Source organism: Carassius carassius, chromosome 5, assembly GCF_963082965.1.
Source record: "Carassius carassius chromosome 5, fCarCar2.1, whole genome shotgun sequence".
Lineage (NCBI taxonomy): Eukaryota > Metazoa > Chordata > Actinopteri > Cypriniformes > Cyprinidae > Carassius > Carassius carassius.
The window spans coordinates 23,635,604-23,660,634 of NC_081759.1; the positions used below are offsets into that span (position 1 = coordinate 23,635,604).

Below are 25,031 nucleotides of genomic sequence, written 5' to 3' on the forward strand. Positions count from 1 at the left end.
TTTGTTTAACATTTAAACTAGCTAGTACGCTGAAGGTTGGCGACTTTTCACCTATAGAAATGAAACTTGCTGATTTACTAGATAAAACTAACACACCAGTTCATATGCATAGATTATTTTACCTGATATGAAGTGTGCAATGCAAACACGGGCATTATTTATTATCATCTCCGTCCAGTCTGTACGCCGTATTGCATTCAACCACAATTGTCTTCTTGATTTTTGTGAAGGAATGTCTGCCGAGATCCGTTAAAACTTTAGTTTTGAAACAAAAGTGCTGTTCCTTCTATTCTGGCAGCCAAAAACCCAACAAGAAGACATTATAAAGTCAAAACTTTTAGCGCACCTGCAATGAGTTCTGCATTATGTTTTGCCTCCAGCTAGAGCAGTGACGTCACAGTGATGTAGGTGATTAAGGAGTCTATAAGTTTAGCCCTACAAACTTAAAAGAGAACCGACTCACAGAACTAGACCAAGATGGCGGCGCGAACACATCGCGAGGCTCAGCGTCTCTCCAATTTTGCAGTATTATTCCTGCTCATCTCGGGTCTGTTCATACTGAACAGCTTTGCTTTAACATCATACACCCGACCGGAGCTTTTGGATTTCGGTGAGGACTTTTCCAACAGTTTTATCACCAATCTTCGACTCATCCCTGAGATCGCTAGAACACCCGAGGCTACGCACTCTACCCGGCCAGGCGGAAGTGCTCGCAGGCGGCGTCGAGATCGTAAACAAAGGCGGGGGAAGCGCGGAGGTCTAAGAGTCAAGCTAAAGCTAACACCGCTCCGGCTGTCTTTACCCAGCATTTTCCTCGCTAATGTGCGGTCACTGGTGAACAAAATGGATGAGTTACGACTTCGCATCACCCACAGTAAGAGACTTTTTGACTGCAATGTCATGGTTTTCACAGAAACATGACTACACAGCGATTTACCCAATAATGCTATTGAGCTAGCTGGACGCTACACGTTCTGGCCAGACAGAACGGCAGATGACTCCGGCAAGACAAGAGGTGGTGGATTGTGCATTTATGTCAACAAAGCTTGGTGTACGAACACTGTCATTGTTGGGAGACACTGCTCAGCTAACCTAGAGTTTCTCATGGTTAAATGAAGACCTTTTTATCTGCCACGGGAGTTCACTTCCACCATAATAACCGCAGTCTATATTTCACCGGATGCTAATGCCAAGCTTGCTTTGAATGAACTTCATGCAGCCATTAGTAAACAACAGACTGCTCACCCAGAGGCTGCTTTTATTGTCGCGGGTGATTTTAATCACTGCTTATTAAAAACCGTGCTCCCCAAATTTCACCAGCATGTTTCCTGCCACACCAGAGGAGACAAAACTTTGGATCATGTATACACAAACATTAATGGAGCTTACATCGCGACCCCCCTCCTCCACCTCGGACAGTCTGATCACCTTTCTTTGTTTCTCACCCCTAAGTATTCACCCCTCATCAACCATGTGAAGCCATCAGTGAGGACCATCAAAGTGTGGCCAACTGGAGCAGACTCTTTACTTCAAGACAGGTTTCAACACACTGACTGGAGTATGTTTGCTTCTCAGGCTTCCGGTGGCTCTCACACGGACATTGATATCTACACCTCCTCTGTACTGGATCACATCAACTCCACCATTGACAGTGTTACAACAGAAAAACAGATAACAACATACCCTAATCAGAGGCCATGGATGAACAGTGAGGTGCGACTTTTGCTGAAAGCCCGCAACACTGCCTTCAGGTCAGATGACGCTCAGGCCTACAGTAAATCCAGGGCTAACCTGAAAAGGGACATCAAAAAGGCCAAGTACTGCTACAAGCTGAAGGTAGAGGAACACTTTTCCAACTCTGACCCCCAACGCATGTGGCAGGGCATCCAGATCATCAGTGACTACAAGTCAAGCAACTCCACTCCAACAGTCACGGACGTCTCCTTCCTTAACGAGCTAAATTACTTTTATGCTCGCTTCAACAGCGACAGCAAGGAGACGGCCACCAAAATTACACACTCAGCAGAGCACCAACCTCTCAAACTCACCTCCACAGATGTCCACACTGCACTGAGCCGGATCAACGCACGCAAGGCTGCTGGCCCTGATGGCATTCCTGGATGTGTGCTTAGGGCATGTGCAGAGCAGCTTGCAGGGGTCTTCACAGACATTTTCAACCTGTCCCTCACCCAAGCAATTGTGCCAACATGTTTTAAGTCCACATCCATTGTGCCAGTACCGAAACACTCCTCCCCAATGTGCCTGAATGACTATCGCCCCGTAGCACTCACACCCATCATTATGAAGTGCTTCGAGCGACTGGTCCTAGCACACCTCAAAGACTGCCTCCCACCCACACTGGACCCACACCAATTTGCCTACCGCAGAAATAGGAGCACAGAGGATGCAGTATGCACAGTGCTGCACTCTGCACTCACACACCTGGACCATAACAACAGGTACGTTACAATGTTGTTTGTTGACTTCAGTTCAGCATTTAACACCGTCATTCCCTCCAAGCTGACCACAAAACTTGGAGACCTGGACATAAACACCTCTCTCTGCAACTGGATTATGGACTTTCTGACCAACAGGCCTCAGCATGTTCGGTCAAGCCACACCCACTCCATCACCATCACACTTAACACTGGCGTACCACAGGGCTGTGTGCTGAGCCCATTCCTCTACTCCCTTTACACCCACGACTGCAAGCCTGTGCATGGATCCAACTCCATCATTAAGTTTGCAGACGACACCATGGTGATTGGCCTAATTACAGACAACGATGAGACTGCCTACAGGGAAGAGGTACGGCACACTGAATAATCCATTTGCACACTGAAATATTTTCTATGCACTTTACTGTCCATTGCAATAGTGTAATTATGTTCATATGTTCATAGTTCTGCCTATAGTGTACATACACTTTTACATAATCCATCTGTATAGTATGTTCATAGTACACCTATCTGTATATCATGCTAATAGTATTTAAAATCTGTAAATTATGTCCATAATACTTATCTGTATAGTTATTGTACATATTATAGACCTTGTATATTCTGTACTTACTGCTTATTGCACTTCTGGTTAGATGCTAACTGCATTTCATTGCCTTGTACCTACATGTGCAGTGACAATAAAGTTGAATCTAATCTAATCTAATATAATCTAATCTAATATGCACATTCTTTAAATGCACATTCTTTAAAAAAATTAAAATAAATCACAAGATTGTGTTCTGCCATTTTAGTAATCCTAATGCAAAACAGAACTTCAAATAATATTTTTCCGTTTCTGACCATCAAGAATATATATATATATATATATATATATATATATATATATATATATATATATATATATATATATATATAGCCTACGTTGTGGATCAGATGTTTGGAATAATTTACATTTGTAATGTTTTTGAAATAAGTCTAAGCTCTCTAATGTGTGTGTTTATTTGATATATATATATAAAACTAATATTGTTAAATAATATAGGTTTAAAATGTAATTTATTTATGTGATGGCAAAGCTGTATTTTCAACACTTTTATAACATAAAAAAATTCTGACACTTGATCAGTTTAATTTATCTTTGCAAAAAATCTTACTTCAAACTTATTTTAGTGTAGTTGTATGACATTTCTATAAATATTAACAGTTTTCAACATTGATTATAAGATTAAATATTTCATGAGCACAAAATCAGCATATTAGAATGACTTCTGAAGGATCATGTGACTCTTAAATCGGAAGTAAAGGCTCCTGAAAATTTTAAAACATAAAAATTTGAAAACAGTTTCTTTGCACATTTCTTCTGATAACACCCTGATTTTATGGGTATGTCACCAAAATGTCTATTCCATTTGTGCTCTTTCATCTTAAAGATGACAGTTGTTTGTGAAAGATTCATTTTGCAATGGTTTTGAGTGTTTTTTAATGCTTGTTTTGTAATGGTTTTAAGGGTTCTTGTGTTTTTTAGGGTTTTAATTAATGCTTTTGTCTTGTACTGTTTCTGTCGCCCATGTTCATCATCTTTCTGTTTCTTGATCTCTCCTGTCATTTGTACTCAGATGTTTCTTGTTTGTTAATTGCTGCATAACGAGGAGATAATACTTTGAGAAAGCTTCCCATTCATCAGACTGCCATGTATTTACAGCATTTTTTTCCAACAGGGCCATACTTACCAGTCTTTGTTTTTTTTTTTACTAAAATAAAGCATTTAGCTCCACTATGTTTGCTCTCATGTAGACCTGCATTACAGGGATTTTCTGCAAGACATCACTAAAATGTTCCCTGCTATTTTTAGAATGAGAAGCAGATGTTCTGTGACATTTTTTATCAGATGTTTGTACACACATACTGTATGACTTTAAAGTAAAGGTGATGCTTCCCATGGATTTCACACTTTCAGATGTTTCGGTGACATTATACATTTAACATTTTACTACTTTGTGAATTTGTCCTTTTTCATTCCATGCTGTCTGAAAAAAAAGAAACATGAGTAGTTTAAAAGATACTTCATCACTAAGTAAACACACACACACACACACACACACACACATATATAAATCTCACATCTCACTAGCATAACGAGAGGCTTGCTAATGAAAGTTTATTTGACTGAACTAAGTGTAGCTGGAAGCAAATAGGGTTGCTGTGAAAGATCAGCAATACTTTGTATCTCCACCCTCAAGCTCAGACAATGAATTATTTAAAGTAACCTGCAGCTACACTTAGTGGCAATACAAGAAGAAAGAGAATAGCAAGAAAGGGGTTTTGTTCTTCATTCTGGAGAGAATAGTCCTAACAAATAAGAGTGTGAAAAACAGGTTGTGCACATGCTTAGGGACATTTTAAATTTTTTGAATTTGCTTGTGCATTTGCCTTTTAATTGTGTTTACTTGTATGTGAGTGGTAATATATATTACACTGTATATTACCAAATGAAAAGTCAGTATATTTTAAACCTGATACATTTCTGTTAAACACTCTTAGAGATACAGAGTTAAAATATCAAAGTAACAAGTATTGTACCATAATATGCTGAAACAATCTGTAAACAGGAGACAGGAGACTTAATCAATTGTCCATTGCTCTCCATTTAATTTCATTTTGTAGGAGAAACAATTAACTATTAGTATTACAGATCTCAGTAACTGTATAATTATTCGTTCCTCTGGACATGTACTCAATGTATTGAGGAGGAACAGATTGCTTCAAAATAAGCTTGCAGGCCACACTTCCTCTCAGCCATCTGATTCTGTCGTGTCTGGAGCTGCTGTTATCTCTAAGCTGTCTAAAGGCATCAGGGAAAACAAACAGCAGGGATAAAGCCTGAATCAGAGAGTTTCATGGGTTGGTGATCCTGGTTTCCAACATCAGTCCTCGTCCAGAAGTCTTGTTCTGTCTAGCCGGCAAACACACGTCCCATAGATCACTGCTGACCTTTTCGTTTTCCATGTGAATGTTTGGCAGGCTGGACAACGCAGATGAACATCACTCATGCCATGCTACAGTGTACTTGTCAATCATGTTGGTGTGTCTGGAAGCTGAGAGTAACACAATCTGAGGGACTGGGGAGGAGGAAGGGAGAAGAGGACGCTCTTATAATACTTACATTGACTGACACTGCGGCAAGGCAAAAAATATCAGCTGGCTTGACATCCACATTTTAACATAAGCCATACATGGATGTAGATTTGAGTATGAATGATTGGAATATGCACCTACCAGAGTTAAGCGACTGCTGGGTAATCCCTGCTGAATATGTTTCTAGTGATCAGTTTGACTGAAGGTGATAAAATATGTATGAACATTACCTGTGCATGTTTCTGTGTTAAGTTTTCATTTGTAAAACAATTTTCTTTCTGCCTTTAACAGTTGCAATCTATGTAGATGATTTAATATTTGTATCATCCTCACTTAAAAGTTTGGTCATTTTTATTCTGAGTATAAGGTAGCGGGCAATTCTCATGTCCTTAAGGGTGAATTGTGTAATTTTTGTTTTGCCGTGTAGAATTACAATATTAATTTTTCAAATGGGTTTCCAAAACACTAATCTGCCATTGGTCAAAAAAAGAAAGAAAAAAAGAAAAAAACATAACCCTATTGTTTGAGCAAGTGTTGCTATTTCAGGATGGTCAAATAAACAGAGCAAGGTTAAAAAAAAAAAAAAACCACAGAGACAAAGTCTTTATTAACCAACAAGCTTAGTTGAAGTATTTAACATAAAACAATGACACACTTTAGTTTTAGAAACTTTACTCACAGTAAAAGTAACATTATTTGATTATATATATATATTCTGTGTGTGTGTATTTCAAGACAAAAAAATCTTAGTAGAAGTATTTTAACAAAACAATGGCACATTTTAGTTTTAGAAACTTCTTTTAAAAAGTAAGAACAGCTGATCATTTGCAACAGACAGAATCATGGCAAAAACCACATGATGTAGTATTTTATATATACTCCATCCTTGATGTACCCAATGAGGAATTGTAATTCATTTTATTCATAATTAATTTGATTGTTCCTACAGCAAATTCATCTCTCTGGCATGACCTAGATATAGTCAGGAACGGTATTGTCACACCACCTGACAATTCTCTGGGTAACCTAGTTTTGTGTGTAGAAAGTGTTTGTTGGTTTTCTTTCCGCTTTGAAAGCGCGCTATCCAAAACATCAATTGATATAATGCTTTTTTAGCGACAAAGCCTCATTGAAGGAGCAAAGTGTAGAGACATTGTATTGTTCTTCCTATTGTTCTACAATCCCATCGAGGCAGAGCTTCACTCTGTGTCCCCTGGTTCTGCCACATTGTCTACCTCTTGACGGTTTTCCTTGATTTTTTTTCTTCTTCTTCCACCATTTCCATCTGACCCCAGTACTCTTCTCATTTCTTTCTCTTTTTATTGAATCCCCAGTACTTCTTTTCCCACCCATTTCTCAGCTTTCCTTCTTTTCATCTCATCTCTGTCATTTTCTTCCCTCTCCACTCTCCTCCCTTTTTTCACCATCTCTCCCCCTTCACTGAAGGTTTATGTGCTTCTTTTGCCTCTTTGTGCTGCAGCCGAGCCTTCATCTCTGCTGCTGGAGCTCCACTGGCAGGCTGCCAAAGCCTGTTAGCACAAAAACCTGCCCATTCCTCAAACACCATCTACTGCACTTGCATTAGGACTCAGCCCATTGTTACAGCCAGGCCATCAGACTGGAATCATCCCATCAGCTTTTTTATTAAATACTGAGGAGTGAATTCACTAAACAGTTGTGATACTATTGAGAGTGGGGAGTTGTCGTCATAGCACAGAGCCCCTCCCCTCGATATCACAGTCTCCGCCATGTTGGCAGGACACCGGCGACGAAACAGGATTGTTTACATGTGTTGTTAACTCGGTAGTAGATGAGGTTTTTGCAATTCCGCACTGTTTTACCATGCCTGGAAGTTACTGCTGCATTAAAAACTGCTACAGTACCTCACACGATACATATGGAAAACATAGGAACAATGGAATAAAGTTTTTTTTAGGTTACACCAAGCGCAAAACAGTGGTATTTGGAGAAGCTCTCAGGCATCCGAAATATCGACCCATACGAGCTCCCTGCAGCGGAATGGCACAGAGACCTGGACCATTTACCTCCACGCACATATATGGACATTGTGAATTATCTTGTTTTTGGTGTAAGTTACTTCACAATGCAGGAGTTTAAAAGCCACAAGTCTTTGGAAAGTTACGAGGCTTTCTGCTGTGGCTGGGTGCAGAATTTGGTCATCTACAAGCCTCCAGGTGGTGAAAACAGCGTTGTACTGGCCAAAGTAAGTTTATTCACATGCGTTTTAGCGTGTTGTAATTACATTTAGCAGACACTTGTTGACCAAAATGACAAAGTAACTTAAATAACTGCCACTGTTTCGTAAACACTAGATTGTAACAAGGTGTTCAATGTACACAAACGTTTCCAACATGTTTTGATGTAGGCTAAAGCTGTGTATGTTTAGTTATAATTTGATTTTAGCCCAATGACACAAATTGTACCAGGTTTTTGTGTTGGGGGCTGCAAAGTGGACAAACCAGTTCTGGGTTGGCTAGGGTAATGTTAGTTAAATGTGTGATTGCAAGATGTAAATGTCCTGGTTAGATTAAAGCCATTAACAGCGTGCAAGGTGCAAGGTGACTTACATCGTAAACAAGATAATTCACAATGTCCATATGTGTGCATGGATGTAAATGGTCCAGGTCTCTGTGCCGCTGCAGGGAGCTCATATGGGTCGATATTTTGGATGCCTGAGAGCTTCTCCAAATACCGCTGTATTGCGCTTGGTGTGAGCTTGTTCCTGTAAGGTCCCCTTTCTTTCGCCTTATCTTTCTACATTGCTTTACTTTCTTCATTTCTTTCTCGTATTCGTAGATCCTTCTCTGTTCCGCCAACATAATAAATGCGCATAAATTAAAGAGCTCTGGAATGTTTAGTCGCGCCTCTGTGAAGTTCTCAAGGTGTTGCCCCTGGCAACCGATAGCGTGTCCTACCATCATGGCCGACCAGCTCATACCCCTCCCAAATCAACCCAAATCGGCACGTGACTCCTCACTCTCAATAGGATTTCACCACAAATGCCTATGTTTCATTGAATAATCAACTTCAGCCTACACAATATTTACTCTGTTGTAGTACTGTAGCATGAGCTTTTAAACGGAGAAATTGTCATCCTTTTGAGCCCAAACATGTCAGCTTACTTTTCTGCTAAGTACCCTTAAACAAAAGCAAGCGTACCCTCAGATGAAATTTTAATAATTGAATATTGGTGAAACAGATTTGGCAAATGCTCTAGTCTAGTGCATATGCTTGTGTTTGTGCTAGCATCAAATGTTTCTATTTACAAAGTGGTTTTGCAGCATTGAGCACTTGAGTCAATCACAGACATGTCTGATGATCTCTTGAACCCTCAATACCGCTCAAAGCATCTTAGTTCTGCATAATCGTGAATCTTCACAGTGAGCAGCTGCATTGACTGAACAGACGTTCTTGTGCAGCAGAACTTTGATTTTATGATTATGAAGAATATGATTAGTGTATAATCAGTTCAGAATTTGAATAAAAGTTTCGTTTTCTTTTTTTTTTTTTGCTGCTAAGAAAAAATTTAAATGTGGGATTCACACTAATAACTGCAATGATTGACATAGTGATAACCATGGCAATGGATGGGGAAAAAATATGTCTAGTAGATATGCATTAATAAAAAAAAATGTAGACTTATAGATTCTAATTCTGCCTATGCATTCCATCTACACTTTACAAAAGCATCCCATCTAATTTCAGAAGAACCCTCAGAGATTTGATTCTGGAAGAGGGCCTACCTCAAGATAACATTCATACATGACAGATGTTTGGTGTGACACACAGGATGTAATTAAACTTGGGGTCTGCTGGTGCCATGACAGATCCCGACCCCCAACTGCTCGAGGCACCTGTTAAACAAACGATGGCTGAGGAAAAAATGTGCCTGTTGGAAATAACCAAAGCCCTGCGATAAATACCTTCAGTTCCTCAGGTCGTCCAGAGAACTCTTACAGCAATACAGTAGCTAATATAGATTGCCTCAACCTTAAAAGAAATGGACTAAAAGCCAAAAAACTCTCATTTTGATTTCATGGGGTGTGTAATAAGTTTAGTCTTGAGGGAAGAACTCCTTACCAGTCATTTAAATGTACCTATATATACCTATATATATACCTATATATCAGTTTGTATTAAAAGTGTCAAGTTTACCAGATTATTTATTTTCTCAAAAGAATTTACTAGAACATCTGAATAAGCCTTCTCATGTTTCATGTTCATTTGATTATATGTAATGTGTGCACTGAATATATGGACTGTATACACCCATTATACTCCCAGTACTAAGTTATAGCAAAAGAATGTACCGCGTCATAAAAAAGTGAATAAACCAGACCAAGTTCCATTATTTTAAATAGTCCCTTAGTAAATCATAGCAGTTTGGGCTGAGCTGAAAGTTAACAAAGTGTCATTTTTGTGTCTTAAACCAGCTTAGTGTCTGCTGTTTCTTTCCCACCGAGCTGAGCAGAAGATAAGCTGATAAACTACTGACATATACTCTCAGTATGGTTTCAGTTGGGCAAACAAACTGGATTTGTCTATGCTTAATGCAGGAAAAATGAACTGTGTATTTTTATAACTATTTATTGAGACCACTGAGAAACAAGCCCTTTTGCATCAGCCTACTGTTTGATATATGTGAACTGCATGAATTAATAAAATGCCTACAACCATTACATTTTCATTTGAGTTACTGAATCATCACTTGGTGAAGGTCCTCAGAGACTTCCTGCTTCAACTATATAGTTCTGGATCTCATCTGGTGTAGTACTCGAAGAAGAAAAGTAGGATTCAGAACTTTCATATGCTATTGTTAAACCGCAAATCCATTCGTAGTAGTTTTGCACCAGTAGTTGCTCTCATACTGCAGAGGAAATTTAAAACATTTAAAGATATAACAGTATGAAGTGCTATGCCAAATAGTACGTGGTTGGTTTTTTTTTTTTTTTTTTTTTTTTGTAAGGACTGCATTTCCTACTGACCTTCATCAGCTTCACATCTACTACTGGTACATTTAATACATTCAGTTGAAAAGCAGGCAAGTACAAATGGAGCACCACTTGAGTACAGTATATCATGTAAATACATGTCTGTATTTGTTTATACAGCTATAAATACAGTACACAATACAAAAAACCTGTACATAAATCTTCTGTTCCATATGTTATTTTTATTAGTTTACTTACACAAAACATCTCCAAAATATTTGTATTGTGTACTTTATTTCCCCATTCAGATAAAATATAGCCAATATTATAACAAGTAGGACTGAAACAATCTGAACCTTAAGAGTCACTGGAAGTAATGGCTGGCAGAAGCACTGACTCAAACATATTTCAGCCCATTTGCATCCATTGGATTACTGGTCATTTTGTAAATTTGTGCTTTTGTTCAAATGTATGAGGTCAGTACATATATATATATATATATATATATATATATATATATATATATATATATATATATATATATGTATATGAAGAGTTCAGATGCAAAAGCCTCTAAATGCCATCTGAAATTTTCATCTAAAATTAGGATTTTTATCAAGCTCCTATGCTTGTCATTTTACTTTAATGGCAATGTGCAGGTCCTTTTCCAGGCTATTAAAGTGAAATAACTGAACATAAATATAGGAGCCTGATAAAAATCATAATTTTAAATGAAATGTCCTCCTATGATGGCAAAGTTAAATTTTCTCCAGTGTTTAGTGTCATACAATCCTTGAGAAATCATTATAATATGCTGATTTTGATTTTGCGACATTCCAAGATTGCTGATAAGAAGTCCAGCAAGCTATTAGTGCCAAATAATTTTGATAAGGGTCATTCGTACATGCTCTTTTACGGTAATTCAGATGGATTGTTAAATATTTATGAAGCTTATTGTTGTGGTGGACACAATATAAACATTATAGAAGACCCGAAATATTGTTTGGATGCAATCTCCCTCCAAGTATTGAAATGGCATAGTATTGATATTATTCATTTTTGCCTGATTGTCAATCAAGCAATAGCAGTTGCTTCCTAAATTTGCATGAATCTCAGTTATCCAACTTCCAAACTTCTTTTGTATAGTAACAGACTAAACTGCACTAAGAACATTCCTGTCCTTTTTTTTATCGCACACCTCCAGCCTCTGCAGCCCCCATCTCTAACCCTGTCTCCCACTGCACCCATCTCCTCTGTTCTTCTGCGCGGTTAATCCTCATCCGAGCATCTTAGAGCAGCACCAGAGCAGGTGTCCACGCAGTAGGGGTCACTGCTGCCTACTGGAAAGGCCATTTCCCCTTCCCTCAGCTCTCTCCCTGGATGTATGGCAACCAATTTAGCATTTACTGTTACAGCCCTTCATGCCGGAGTGCTATTCATCTCTCTCATTATCCCTCGACGGAGAACTGCTTTGAGCCGAACAGGAAAAAGTTTTCAAGATCGTGGGCCACGGCCAATCAGAATTTGGCCTGAGACTAACTATAACAGCAGATGTTGTTAAAGGCTAGATAAAGGGTTAGGAGGTAATTATAGGGGAGTGTGGCACACTTGGATGATTTTTTTAAAATCCTTCGGTAGTGGTGAAAGCGAGAGAGATTCTGGAGTTATTTTTGGTTCTGGGAGAGGCATGGCGATGAATGTGGATTGGGGGAAGGCTGAAAGCTTAGGAGACATGTGTACACGCATGCACCACTGTCACACACACACTACACCTCCATCCCCTTGCTCTGTGGAAATGGCCCTATGTGCTCTGAACACTAAATCAGGTTAAGCCTCCACTGTCTCCCGGCTAGCAGAGCACTTCATCACTCACACGGCAGACAATGCCACAGCAAAGGACAATCCCTCCTCTCTGTCTGCCTCTGCATGTGCATACTAATAGATATGAGTTGTGAAATCATTCCAACATTTTTGTGTATCTCTTCAAAACTGCCTGGTGCAGGTTTGAAATGGATTTCACATATGTAATGTTCACAAAAACATGTTTTTGTACAGTTTTGTTTCGCATGCCATGCCCTGAAGGGTAATCATCCAAACTTATGTGATGTAACACTTATGCTCTATGAAATTGACTTTAGAGATGCCAAACTACATGTTCATCTGACCCAATCAAAGCCAGTAGATGGATAATATTAACCCTATAAAGCTTACTGGATCATATTTGATGCATGGATTTCTAAGGCCTCTAAAATATCAACATGATCAAAATGTTGAAAAAAAAAATTACATGTGAAATTACAATAGAAATGACTATTACATGCGGTCTGCCCTCTGATTCATAGTTCTTTTTGCAAATAAAAGGCCTTTTTGTGTAATCTTTACTGTTTTTATAGAGTAAATATAAGAACTTCTGTATTGTTTGTAATATTTTGAGATGCATTTAAAAAGAGACTGATATAGGCTACATTCTGTAATGTTGTTTTCTTATTAACCTTACTCTGATAAAAGGAGATGCTTCGTGTATGGGTGCAGTGTGTACATCAGTCTGATAATGTTAAAATGCAATGCATTTATTCATGAGCATTCACTGCATTTTTGAGTGACAGATTTTTAAAGATTATGCAGCATTTTAGAGAGAAATAAATCATAAAAATTATATATATATATATATATATATATATATATATATATATATATATATATATATATATATATATATATATATATATCAGGGAAGCACTGGAACACATATTTGTTTTGTATGCGTTTTGTGTCTAGCTGAAATTTTGTTCATGATGAATCAGTTATTAGATTCGAAAAAAAAATTAAGAATCACCCCAATGTTTAAATATTAAGTATGTTTTCAAGCCCATTGGGTCTCCCAAACCACAAGCAGAACATGAGGGTTAAAAGAAAAACATGAATTTAACAGGTTGACACCTGTGCTCATGTAATTAGAGCATCCACATGTGAAATTTATGAGGTTTTCCTTAAGGGATTACATCGTTAATTTTCTTTATGATTAGAGCTTATATGCATTCTGGAGCAGCGTGGGTTTAATACAATTTGTAATCATATTATTTTCAGTATTCGTCATGTCTTAGGGTAGTGTAGCTCAGATGAGAGTGTTTGGTCAGAGAGCAGGACTTCATTGACTCCGATGGCTTCTAGTTGAGGGATCTTGATGTCAGGTATGGCAGAGTTTTGTTTACTTGACCTTGAGCCTCTCAGTGTCTGTGTCTCCCCGACTGTGTGGATTAGCTACTCTTCCCCTGAGGTAATCCTCTCTCTCTCGCTCTCCCGCACGCGCTCTGACAAGCATACACACACACACTCAGGCTCACTGACAATCTCACACTCATACATGCACACAACAGATTTAATTGCCTCTCACTGATCTAAAGTCTAACTCCTTAAGCTGCTTTTTAATCCAGGGTGGCTGCACCATCTCAAAAGTCTCTCCAATCTTGCCAGGTTGGATTTGTCTCCATGTTCACCTGAAGTGCCAAATGGCACCTGATCATCTATCTGTCTCGAATTCTGTGAACACAATGGAACAAAGAGCAGGAGTTCTTCCAGTAAAGGAAGAGCTGAGACATATCTGTCATTAAATGTCCACTGAAGGTGCAAGGTCTAATTGTAACAAATTACAGTGAATGTGCAGCGCAAACCGCAGTGCGACCCAGTACGCCCCCACGTTCATTTGAGCGAGCGATAGAGCTTTTTAATACTTTCTGCTGTGAAAGAAGGTACCATAATTTGACTATTTTTTGTAGATGTGATTGAAAGGTTAAATGAGTGTATTGTGTGGTCACTGAACACTTGTCATGATTTGAATTGAACTAAAGGCACAGAGATTCTTATTCGCTCAGGCCTGGGAGCTCTGAAAACACTCTCTTGGTATAGTGGTGAGTCTGAAATGTTTTCATAGCTAGTTTCTAGCTATCTATCAGAGAGTATTTCATCCAGTTTGTCATTCAAGCAGCTTTCTTTCATCATTCAAACTTGATCTACTTGTTTAGGTTTCTTGGGAAGAATGTGCAGAGCAGATGGTGCTACACAGAGCCAGTTTCAATGCTGGGGTATTATCTTTAAGTTGCCAGCCAGAGCCAGCATTTTTGATTATATTCAAACAATCTTTCAAGACCCCAGAAAATATTTTGTTGTATAAATATAAACAGTGAATATATTAAAAGAAAGAACAGAGCCTCTGTTCCGTTTTTGAACAAAACAAAAAGGTCAGAAATATCATATATATATATATCAGAATAATGGTTAAATAAAATTATCGGAGATCAGGTTTTAACAGTCATTTAACCATTTATAGGCATTGGCTCTGTAAAATCGGGCAGTTTTGATTTGTGTGCTGTTGAATGTTTGGTGATAATAATAGCTTACGTGTGCAGAAACAACTTCTTTCCACTCCTTTTGGTTACACAGATCATTTTAGCTTGTTTTTGGATCCAGAGATCGTTTACTATTTTTAGAAGGTCGGTAACAGTGTCCCCTAGGTTCTCTAAACACGTATTGCCAGAATAACTCATCCATGTGTCATAAATATTGGTTTGGTTAGGTGAAGTTAACAGTTACTGCAAATAACGCAAATAGGCAAATAACGTGTATAAAATAACATGTGTCTGATATCAGAAAGAAAGTTTTCATGGTAGGCTGAACTCTAATGTACTGTATAAAGATTAAATATATTTTTATTATTTCCTAATGATATGTCTCCTTTAACAAATCGACAGATTTTTAAAGCAAACATTAGCCAATTGTGATTTTGAAGTAGCTATTAACTTAATGATAATTTGCCCTTGTCATTGCCAGAAGTGTGCTCTCAGGTCTTTGTTTGTCAAGTTAATGATCTTAATGAGTGTGTTAAGCCTCTCTCACTTGAATTAATTAAAACATAATCCTTGTGATTGTGACAATCTCCTGCTATGACGATGACATTATGTCTGAAAAGGACTTGTTTGCGCACCCATGCTAATAAAGCATTTGTTCGCAGAGGAGTGCTTAGAGCATAGTTTTCTAATTTGAAGTTGCATGGTCATTAAGATGTTTGAAGTAATTAAGTAATTGTTGTTGTTGTAGTTGTTGTTTAATTTCAGGCTGTACAGAATGTGTGTTTAAGATGAACTGATATCAAGTGTCAAACCCACAGTACTCAAAGTATTTTGTGTAATGTCAGATCTACTGCCCCACTTACTATTGATGGACATTACTTAAATAGAGAAGATTAAGAAATCTGGAACCAGTTGCTGGTACTACCAAAATACTGTAATTCATATAGGAGCACAAATTAAATGTATGCAAGTTACAGTACTGGCAATGATTTAGTTCAAAAGATATACTAATCTCAATCCAAAACCTAGATGAAATATATATATATATATATATATATATATATATATATATATATATATAGGGATTTAATTTACATTTGCATTCAAAGTCTGACAATACCAGCATGATTTTAAGTATTTGATTTATTAAGGCCAGATAAGTTTAGCAAAATCAAGGCTGCTTTTAAATTGGAAGCTTATACTCTAAACATCAAAGCTAGGTCCTTCAGCTACTTGATCACTGCATGTAACATTTTCAAATGTATTAAGTTCTATGAAATATATCAGGATCACCTTTAAGGTTTATTTCTACAGATCATGTCCTCAAACACATCAATACACATCACACATTTTATTGTTGAATTGTTTGCTTCAGTATATTTATTTACTGTGATGAAGTTCGGTTCAAATGAGGTCTAACCACCTTTCTGAGTCACTAGCATCACAGATTGGAAATGCAAAGACAATTACTAAATACAAAAAGGTGTATTTTCTTACTGTGTTTTGCAAAATAATGTCAAAAAAGCTAATAGAACATATATAAAAGTAACCACCTACAAATAAATAAAAAAAAAAACCCTGACAACAATAATACAGAAATTATCTATAGATATGTCTAAGGTGACGTAGTGTGATTGCAGTATGGCATTATGTGCATGCAGCTTAATAAAGTCATTTTATATTTGAATAATGTCATTGTCAGTTGGACAGTTATCTATCCCATAAGGATAGAGCATAGTTCCACAGGAACTAAAGAGTCACCAGATTTGGAAAGAAAACAAAAAAAATGGGTTGTGGGGGGAAACATAATATTTAAAGAATGTCGGGGTCCAACACTGAAGCTCACTGACTTTCTTTGTGAACAGAAATAAATTTTCAAACTAAAATTACAAACAAGTCATACAGAATTGGAATTACATGGGAGTGAGTAAATGATAAAAGAACTGAACTTTAACATCCAAAAAGGTACACACTCTAGCTTTTTTCTTTGGCCAGATTCACATGAGTCTGGTCTCCTGGCATGTGGTCTTAGAGAGCTGAGGGCTTCCCTAGACCACATGGCTGGATTATTGTGACTGCTCTTTCTCATCCTGTTAGTCTAACCACAGTGGAATAAAGGAGTGTGCATTTCATCAGGCTAATTTGTGGTGAAACCCCAGGATGATAGGGTTGCATTTAAATGGGTTACTTCTGTGTGTGAGCTGTGCTAGATACTAAAGTGATGACCCCCCATCACTGGTGAGCTTGGCATGTCTTGAAACATATATTCTCTATTTTTTCTGAATAGATTTCAGTTTCTGTCAGTAGCAGGTTTCATCTCACTGTTCAAACACTCTAAGGGCCTTATAATGTGGGCTGATGCTTGGGTCATGTGTCAGTGTAAATGTGTTATTAAAAGAAAAGATGTACTCCCAACAAAGCAATGTTTAGCAGGGGAGTTGCGTAGGGTTTTACATTAATTTACATTTATATTGATTTTCTTGGCAGGTGTTTTCATTAACTGTAAACTACAAACAGTCATTTCAACAAGTTAACAGTACAAATGTTTAGTGAAATTAATTTGACCATTGTTGAACCTAACCTCAGGTTGCTTCAATACTGCTGTTGCTTTTTTAAAGTATACTTTATGAATATAATTTTAGAATAAACAAAATGTGTGGGTGATCCAGTCTGGATATTTTCCAAATCCCACAATCCACTTCTATTTTCTTGTTCCTGCAGAGTTACCAGTCATCCATGCTAAAATTGCAGAATTAGAATGATTTCTAAAGGATCATGGGACAATGAAGCTGAAAATTGAGCTTTGTCTTTACGGGAATGAATTACATGTTAAAATGTATTAAATATAAAATAGCTATTTTAAATTGTATTAATATTTCACAATATTTCCTTTTTTTTTTGCTGATTTTAATCAAATAAATTCAGCCTTAGGTGAGAATAAAAGACTTTGTCCAAAAACCTTTTAAAAATCTCACTGACAACAAAATTATTTTTTTCCACCTGGAAAAGTCAATTGAAAAGTTAAAACTGTCCGTTTTCTGAATGAGAAATAATTATATATAACAATTTTATGCACTGAAAAGATTACAAGTGATTGTGCATTCCTACAATTTCTCAGTTTATATTTTTTTGTCTTTCTTTTTCGTTGTCTCTTTTTTTGTCGGTTTCAAATGCGACACAGAGTTTTGTGTTTATCAATGTTTAATTCATCAAGGACTTGCTTGTGAGGGGGTGTTATTGCTTTATCATCAATAGTTACCATTTTCAGTCACTATGATTTGATTACATGGCTGGAATGTTCTTCTAAGCTTTAAGAAGAAAAACAATAAAAAAAAATATCAATCTATACAAAGATCTACCATTACATTTGAATGAGAGACGTTTCAATAATTGCCTTTAAGCCTGTAATAAACAATCCCCCCCCACCCCCCTTTTTTTTCTGCAGATGTTAATGAATGTGAAAGAAGTCCCTGTAGAAATGGGGGGATCTGCACAGATCTGGTTGCGAACTATTCCTGTGAATGCCCAGGGGAATATATGGGAAGAAACTGCCAGTACAGTAAGTACATGTTCTTGTTTTTATGGATGCTTCCTTCCCTGTCCCATTTCTTCTCCCTCAGTCCATCCAGTGGGCTTTGTATTAAGTGAATTTTGTGACAGTGCAGAGCATCTGTTTCACCGGGTCCATGGAGAAGCATGCGAGAACAGCTGAGAACAGACAGTTAAACCCACACAGAAGACACACTGTCGGGGTGAACACAGACGGGAACTGTGGGTGTGGCATCTGGCCTCAGAGAGAGATTTATTTCAAATAAAACATAAATAAACTATTAAAAATAGAAAATAAAATGTAAGATAATAAAAGTGGGCGAGGTGTTTCTTGTGGACTTGACAACCATAAAAAGATTAAGTATTAATTGGGAACATGACCAACATGGCTCATGCTCCAAAAATATTGCTTGCTTCTGTCTTGGACCTATAAGGATACCCTCATGAGGGAAGAGATCAAAGCATGGTTTGCAGTTAAAGGAACTGTTCCCCCCAAAATGAAAATATACCCTTAGGCCATCCAACATGCAGATTTGGACAAATTTCGCGCAATGGATCCTTTGCAGTCAGTGGGTGCTATCAAAATGAGTGTTCAAACAGCCAATAAAAACATCACAATAATCCATATGACTCCAGTCCAACATTAAGAAACAAATCCATCAAGGCATTTTTTTTACTTTAAATCAGATCAGCCCATAATAGCACTTAGTAATAGCAATAGTGCTTCTAGCAATAGTGCTTCTTTCCTGGGTTGTCCATTTACATCAAAATCAACATATTTGTTTAGAACTGTTTTGGACTGTATCATTGGTAAACATGCTTAATATATGCATATTTTTCTCCTTATTCAGTCTAGATTATGAGATTTCACTGGAGAATGCAATATAATGGTTAGATGACTCATATTTAAGCCAGAAGCAATAGTTTGAACATTTTAATGGTGGATTTGTTCCTTACAAACACATAGCTTTTGATTTCACAAGACGCTGATTGATGGACTGGAGTTGTCTGGATTTTATGTACTGCATTTCTTCTAATTTGTTTTAATGAAGAAACAAACTCATCTACATATTGGGTGGTCTGAGGGTGAATGTATTATTAAAAGTTTATTTTTGGGTGAACTATTCCTTTAATGGCGATAGTGACAAGGTGGTGACTTTCAATTTGTCACACGTCTCATACTATGCAAACTGGAATCATATGTCATTTAACCTTCCTCCTCACATCAACTCTGATGTACCAGGCTGATATTTTAACATAAGCTGTATGAAAGGACTGAAATACTTTGATTTAGGTATGATCAAACGCTTTGAAGAAGTAGTATTTCATCACCTTTCATCACCATTGTTGCTGTTTTATCTAAATCATTTATATTGCTGCTGCTGTTTTGTTAAATAAATGGCCAGAGCACGAAGAGTAAGATGCAGGCAGATGGAGTGTGACTGAATGACACACACACACACACACACACACACACACACACACTCACACAAACACACACACACAGACACCATCAGACAGTAAATGTAATTTGTTCAGACTAGATATGCTTTATCGCCATGAATCAAAGGGGATATTAGTTTTCTCAGGGTTATTTGAGATATCTAAAGACATTTATTAAATAGAGACAAACATCTTTATCCTCCTCGGTTTTCAGGGTTATTACTTTAAACACCAGCAATTATATATATATATATAAAAATTAAGCACACCAAATGCATGCATTACATTGACAGTCCAAGTTATTTAAATTGTTCCCATATATATATATATATATATATATATATATATATATATATATATATATATATATATATATATATATATATATATATAATAAACTTTATTTTATAAAGCGGCTTTAAAGGCAACTTCTCAAAGCGCTGTACACAAACAAGCAATACAAAGCTCAACCAATAAAAGTAACATCAACAATCAAATGCTAATTTAAAAAAAATAAGTCTTAAGTCTACCTTTAAAAATGACGTAGCCCTGTGCTTCCCTAAGATCAGGAGGCAGAGAATTCCAAAGGACAGGAGCATATGAAGAAAAAGCCCTGTCACCCATAGATCGTAAGCGTGTTTGAGGAACAACCAGCAAGTTGGATTGTGAAGAACGCAGACTCCGAGTTGGGGCATAAGAAGTTAACAACTCAGATAAATAATAAGGGGCCAAGCTATGCAATGATTTATATGTCAGCATCATAATTTTAAAATCTACTCTGAATCGGACTGGGAGCCAGTGTAAGGACTCCAAAACTGGAGTGATGTGATTGCATACCCTGGACCCAGTCAATATCCTGGCGGCCGAGTTTTGTACATATTGTAGCTTGTTAAGTGTGGATTTAGAGACTCCGGCTAGAAGGGCGTTACAGTAATCTATCCTAGAGATGACAAAGGAATTCATCAGCTTTTCAGCTACTGAGAAATTTAGCATAGGACGTAATCTAGCTATATTTCTGAGGTGAAAAAAGGATGATTTAACTGTACTCTGAACAAAAGAATCAAATGAAAGCCTAGTATCAAAAATAACTCCAAGATTCCTCACTTTAGCTTGAGTAGCCAAGACAGAGCCATCCATAGTCAAAGATAAGGAACCAGCTTTTGAAATTTGATGACGGGAACCAATAAGCATAACTTCAGTTTTACCACTATTCAGACACAAAAAAATTGTACTCATCCATTCCTTTATCTCAGAAACACAGCCAGACAGAAAATCAACATCAAGATGTTCACCAGACTTTGAGTGTATATAAATCTGCGTATCATCAGCATAAAAGTGATAATGGAGGCCAAGCGATCGCAGCAACTGTCCAAGTGGTGCCAGATAAATATTAAAAAGCAGAGGGCCCAAGACTGAGCCCTGAGGAACCCCTGTGAAAACAGAGCTAATCTCAGACCTGAAACCGCCCATGGAAACGAACTGAGAACGGTCAGTAAAATAGGATTTAAACCACTTCAAAGCTATCCCGACACACCAAAATCTTGTTCAAGGCGGGCGAGTAATAGACTATGATCAACCGTATCAAAAGCTGCTCTTAAATCAAGAAGGATGAGAATGGAAATTACACCAGAGTCAGAAGCCATCAACAAATCATTGGTAACTCTGACCAAAGCCGTTTCAGTACTGTGGAATTTACGAAAACCTGACTGAAGAGGATCAAACAGGTTATTAATTGCGAGATGGTTACGTAGATGAAAGGCAAAAACACGCTCAAGTATTTTTGCCATGAACGGAAGGTTGGAGATAGGTCGAAAATTATTAAAATCCTCCAGAGTAGTATTTTCTTTTTTTGGTACTGGGGTTACAGCAGCAATCTTTAATGCTGCTTGAACCTTCCCCATCTGTAATGAATCATTCATAATACTAAGGACAGTAGGGCTCAAAACATCGAAGCAAGATTTAAATAAGCTTGAGGGAATAGGATCAAGCAAGCAAGTGGTAGATTTCATGCTTGATACCTCCCTTTTGAGACCCTCAGAATCAAGATGTGGAAAATTAGTGAGAGGAAAACCAGTAAACCCAGATGAACCGAGAAGTGAGACAGTGGGAGCAGATGCAACAGAAATTTGTTTGCGAACACTATCAATTTTAGAATTAAAAAATTTAAGAAAAGAATCACATAGCTGTTGAGAAACAGGCAAGGTGGTGGCAGCATCAACTTTAAGCAGTCTATTTATGGTTTGAAACAAATGTCTGGGGTTTCCTTGATTGTTTTCAATAGTCTGAGAGAAATAAGAAGATCTTTCAGTCTCAATTAATGCTCTGTAGTCACCTAGAAGGTCCTTCCAAGCCAAATAATGACCATTCAAGCCAGTAAAACGCCATTTACGCTCCATTTTACGACATGCAGCCTTCCTAGTGCGCAAATTATCATTATACCAAGGAGCAGTGCGGGCTGAAGTAATCTGACGTGACCTTAGAGGAGCATAAGAGTCAAGATTAGTAACAAGTGCATTATTAAACTGTGAAACTTTCTCCTCCAAAGATGTAGAATGCTGGTCACTTAAAGTGGATACAACAGAATTAGAAAAAAACTGTTTGATCGATAGACTTCCACTTCCGGAATGTTACAGTTCAATTTGTAGGCACACTTGAAAGATGCATATCCAGATTAAAGAAGACAGCTGAGTGATCAGACAATCCAATGTCAACAGATGATAACTGTGATACAAATGAGCCATTTGATATCACAAGATCCAGGGTATGGCCTTTACAATGTGTTGGGCCTATTACCAACTGTGAGAAGTCAAAACAGTCAAGAAGCGATAAAAATTCCTTGGCAACCGCAGAGTCACTTCGGTCCACATGTATATTAAAGTCCCCCACAATAAGAATTCTGTGGAACTTCAAGCTCAACATAGACAGAAACTCAGCAAATTCTGATTTAAAAGCTTCATGTGATGTCTTAGGTGGTTTATAGACTGTTGCAATGATGGTAGATGTAGGAGCAAAAATACTCAGAACTAGGCATTCAAATGATGAGAACTGGGAAACAGATACAGGGCTTATCTTGAATTGCAGGTTGTAAACCACAATAATGCCTCTACCTCGGCCAGATAACCTCGGGAGATCTAAGATTCCAAAACCAACCGGAGTGATCTGATTAAACAGAAGTCCATCATTTTCTCTATGCCATGTTTCAGTTAAAAACAGGAAGTCCAACTTTTTGTCCAAAATAAAATCCGATAAGAACAGTGCCTTGTTATTCACAGAGCGGGCATTAAATAATGCAGCATAAGCCGAGCTATGAAAAGGAGTCAACAATGACTTAATCTCCACACTGGGTACTAGTATTAAATTACGTTGATCAATACCAGTGTAAAACAGATTGTTAGTCTTACGTGGGCATGTAGAAATACAAATGCTGGGAGAAGATGAAGCTGTAAAGCTTCGCCTAAAACCCCGGTGAATATACCGTTTAAGATGTAGCAAGCCAGCGTCACAGCAAAGATCGTAAGAGTCTTTAGCTAAACGAGACGGGATCTGTTTTAAATTCAACAGTTCACGTGCAGTGTACCTTAGGGCCATAGTCATTAAATCCACAAACACAGCTGGTTCTAGGCGTTGAATCCCCGCAGCACACCGTGATCTTGATGTCGTAGAATCCACATACACAGTCAGACCAACGCGTTAAATTCCCCGTTGCTCGTTGCAAATTATTCCATTGCAGATTATTCCAGGTGGAGCACAAAAATAAAACAACAGTCTAAAACAAGTAAAATGGCAACGCTGAAAAATAATATTAAAACATTACTAAAATAAACAAAATGGTGAGAGGAGCGGCAGCCAAACGCGCCAGCGTACCCGTCCCGACCGGAAACGTACTCGGTTACTAAACGTAACCTCGGTTCTCTCTAGAAGAGCGAACGAGTACTGCGTCTTAGCTAAGACGCTACGGGAAAAGTCTCTTTTCACGAAATACTGAAGCAAAAAATTATCCTTAATTTTGTATTTTTGTAAAGCGCATTTGCAGCAGTACACAGCCATAGGCGAGACGGCTCGTTTGCTCATTGGCTTGTTCTGCGGCAACTGCACAGCCTATCGAGCGCAGGCTGATGCAACATCAGACCAATAAGGGCGCTTTGCGCCCTTCTTGCCACTTCCCGCCGAAACGGGTGTGGCTCAACCTATAAAAGGAGCTCGAAAAGGCTGACTCACCTGATTTATTTCATCGCCGAAGCAAACCAGAGTGAATCGTACGCACGGCAGAGAACGCAGTACTCGTTCGCTCTTCTAGAGAGAACCGAGGTTACGTTTAGTAACCGAGTACGTTCTCTTACGAGAGCTCTCTCGTACTGCGTCTTAGCTAAGACGCTACGGGAACCCGATGTAAAACGCCGTGCGCGCAGGGATCACACACCAATAAACCTGAAGCAACGCCCAGGATTTACAGTGCACAGTCACCTGAGGGACTCACAGAGAGTCCGGGACAGAAAAGGGGGAAAGCCCTCCGTCCCATATCTAGCAGCATCCGTAGATGCGGCAATATGACATCACACAGCCGAGGCAAGGCCTGACCAATGTGGCAATGCGGGTCTTACGCAATACTGCCCATATAACAGTCGGCAGCGCATAGCGCTCATGAACTCAGAATTCCCCTCAGGGCCCCGATTCTTCTATACCGACAGCAGCCTTGCTTGCAAGGCGGGAACCTCCAGGTTATAGAACCTGATAAATGTAGACGGCGAGGCCCAACCCGCCGCCATACATATATCCTGCAAGGAGATCCCAGTAGACCACGCCCACGACGAGGCGACGCCTCTTGTGGAGTGTGCTCTGACGCCCAACGGGCACTGAAGGCCCCTGGAAGCGTAAGCTAACGCTATGGCGTCAACTATCCATCTGGATAGAGTCTGTCTCGAAACAGCCATTCCCTTGGAAAGTCCACCGAACGAGACAAATAGCTGCTCCGTCTGCCGAAAGGCAGCAGAGCGAGACACATAAGCTCTTAAAACCCTGACAGGGCAAAGAAGACTCGAGTCTCCATCCTCCCCTGACACCGGCAGGGCAGACAGGGCAATAACCTGAGCCCGAAACGGTGTGTTGAGGGATTTCGGCACATAACCGTGCCTAGGTTTGAGTAT

The 25,031-nt window shown here is 38.4% G+C and overlaps 1 protein-coding gene across 3 annotated transcripts in view; it reads left to right on the forward strand.

The window, feature by feature from the left end:
* The window catches only part of edil3a (EGF-like repeats and discoidin I-like domains 3a), a 216,978-nt gene that overhangs the window by 104,506 nt on the left and 87,441 nt on the right, over positions 1 to 25,031 (forward strand). For all 3 annotated transcript variants that reach the window (XM_059550178.1, XM_059550180.1, XM_059550177.1), the window contains one exon: positions 18,341 to 18,454. In XM_059550178.1, the coding sequence (XP_059406161.1) occupies positions 18,341 to 18,454 (114 nt within the window). The remainder of the gene's footprint in view (positions 1 to 18,340; positions 18,455 to 25,031) is intronic.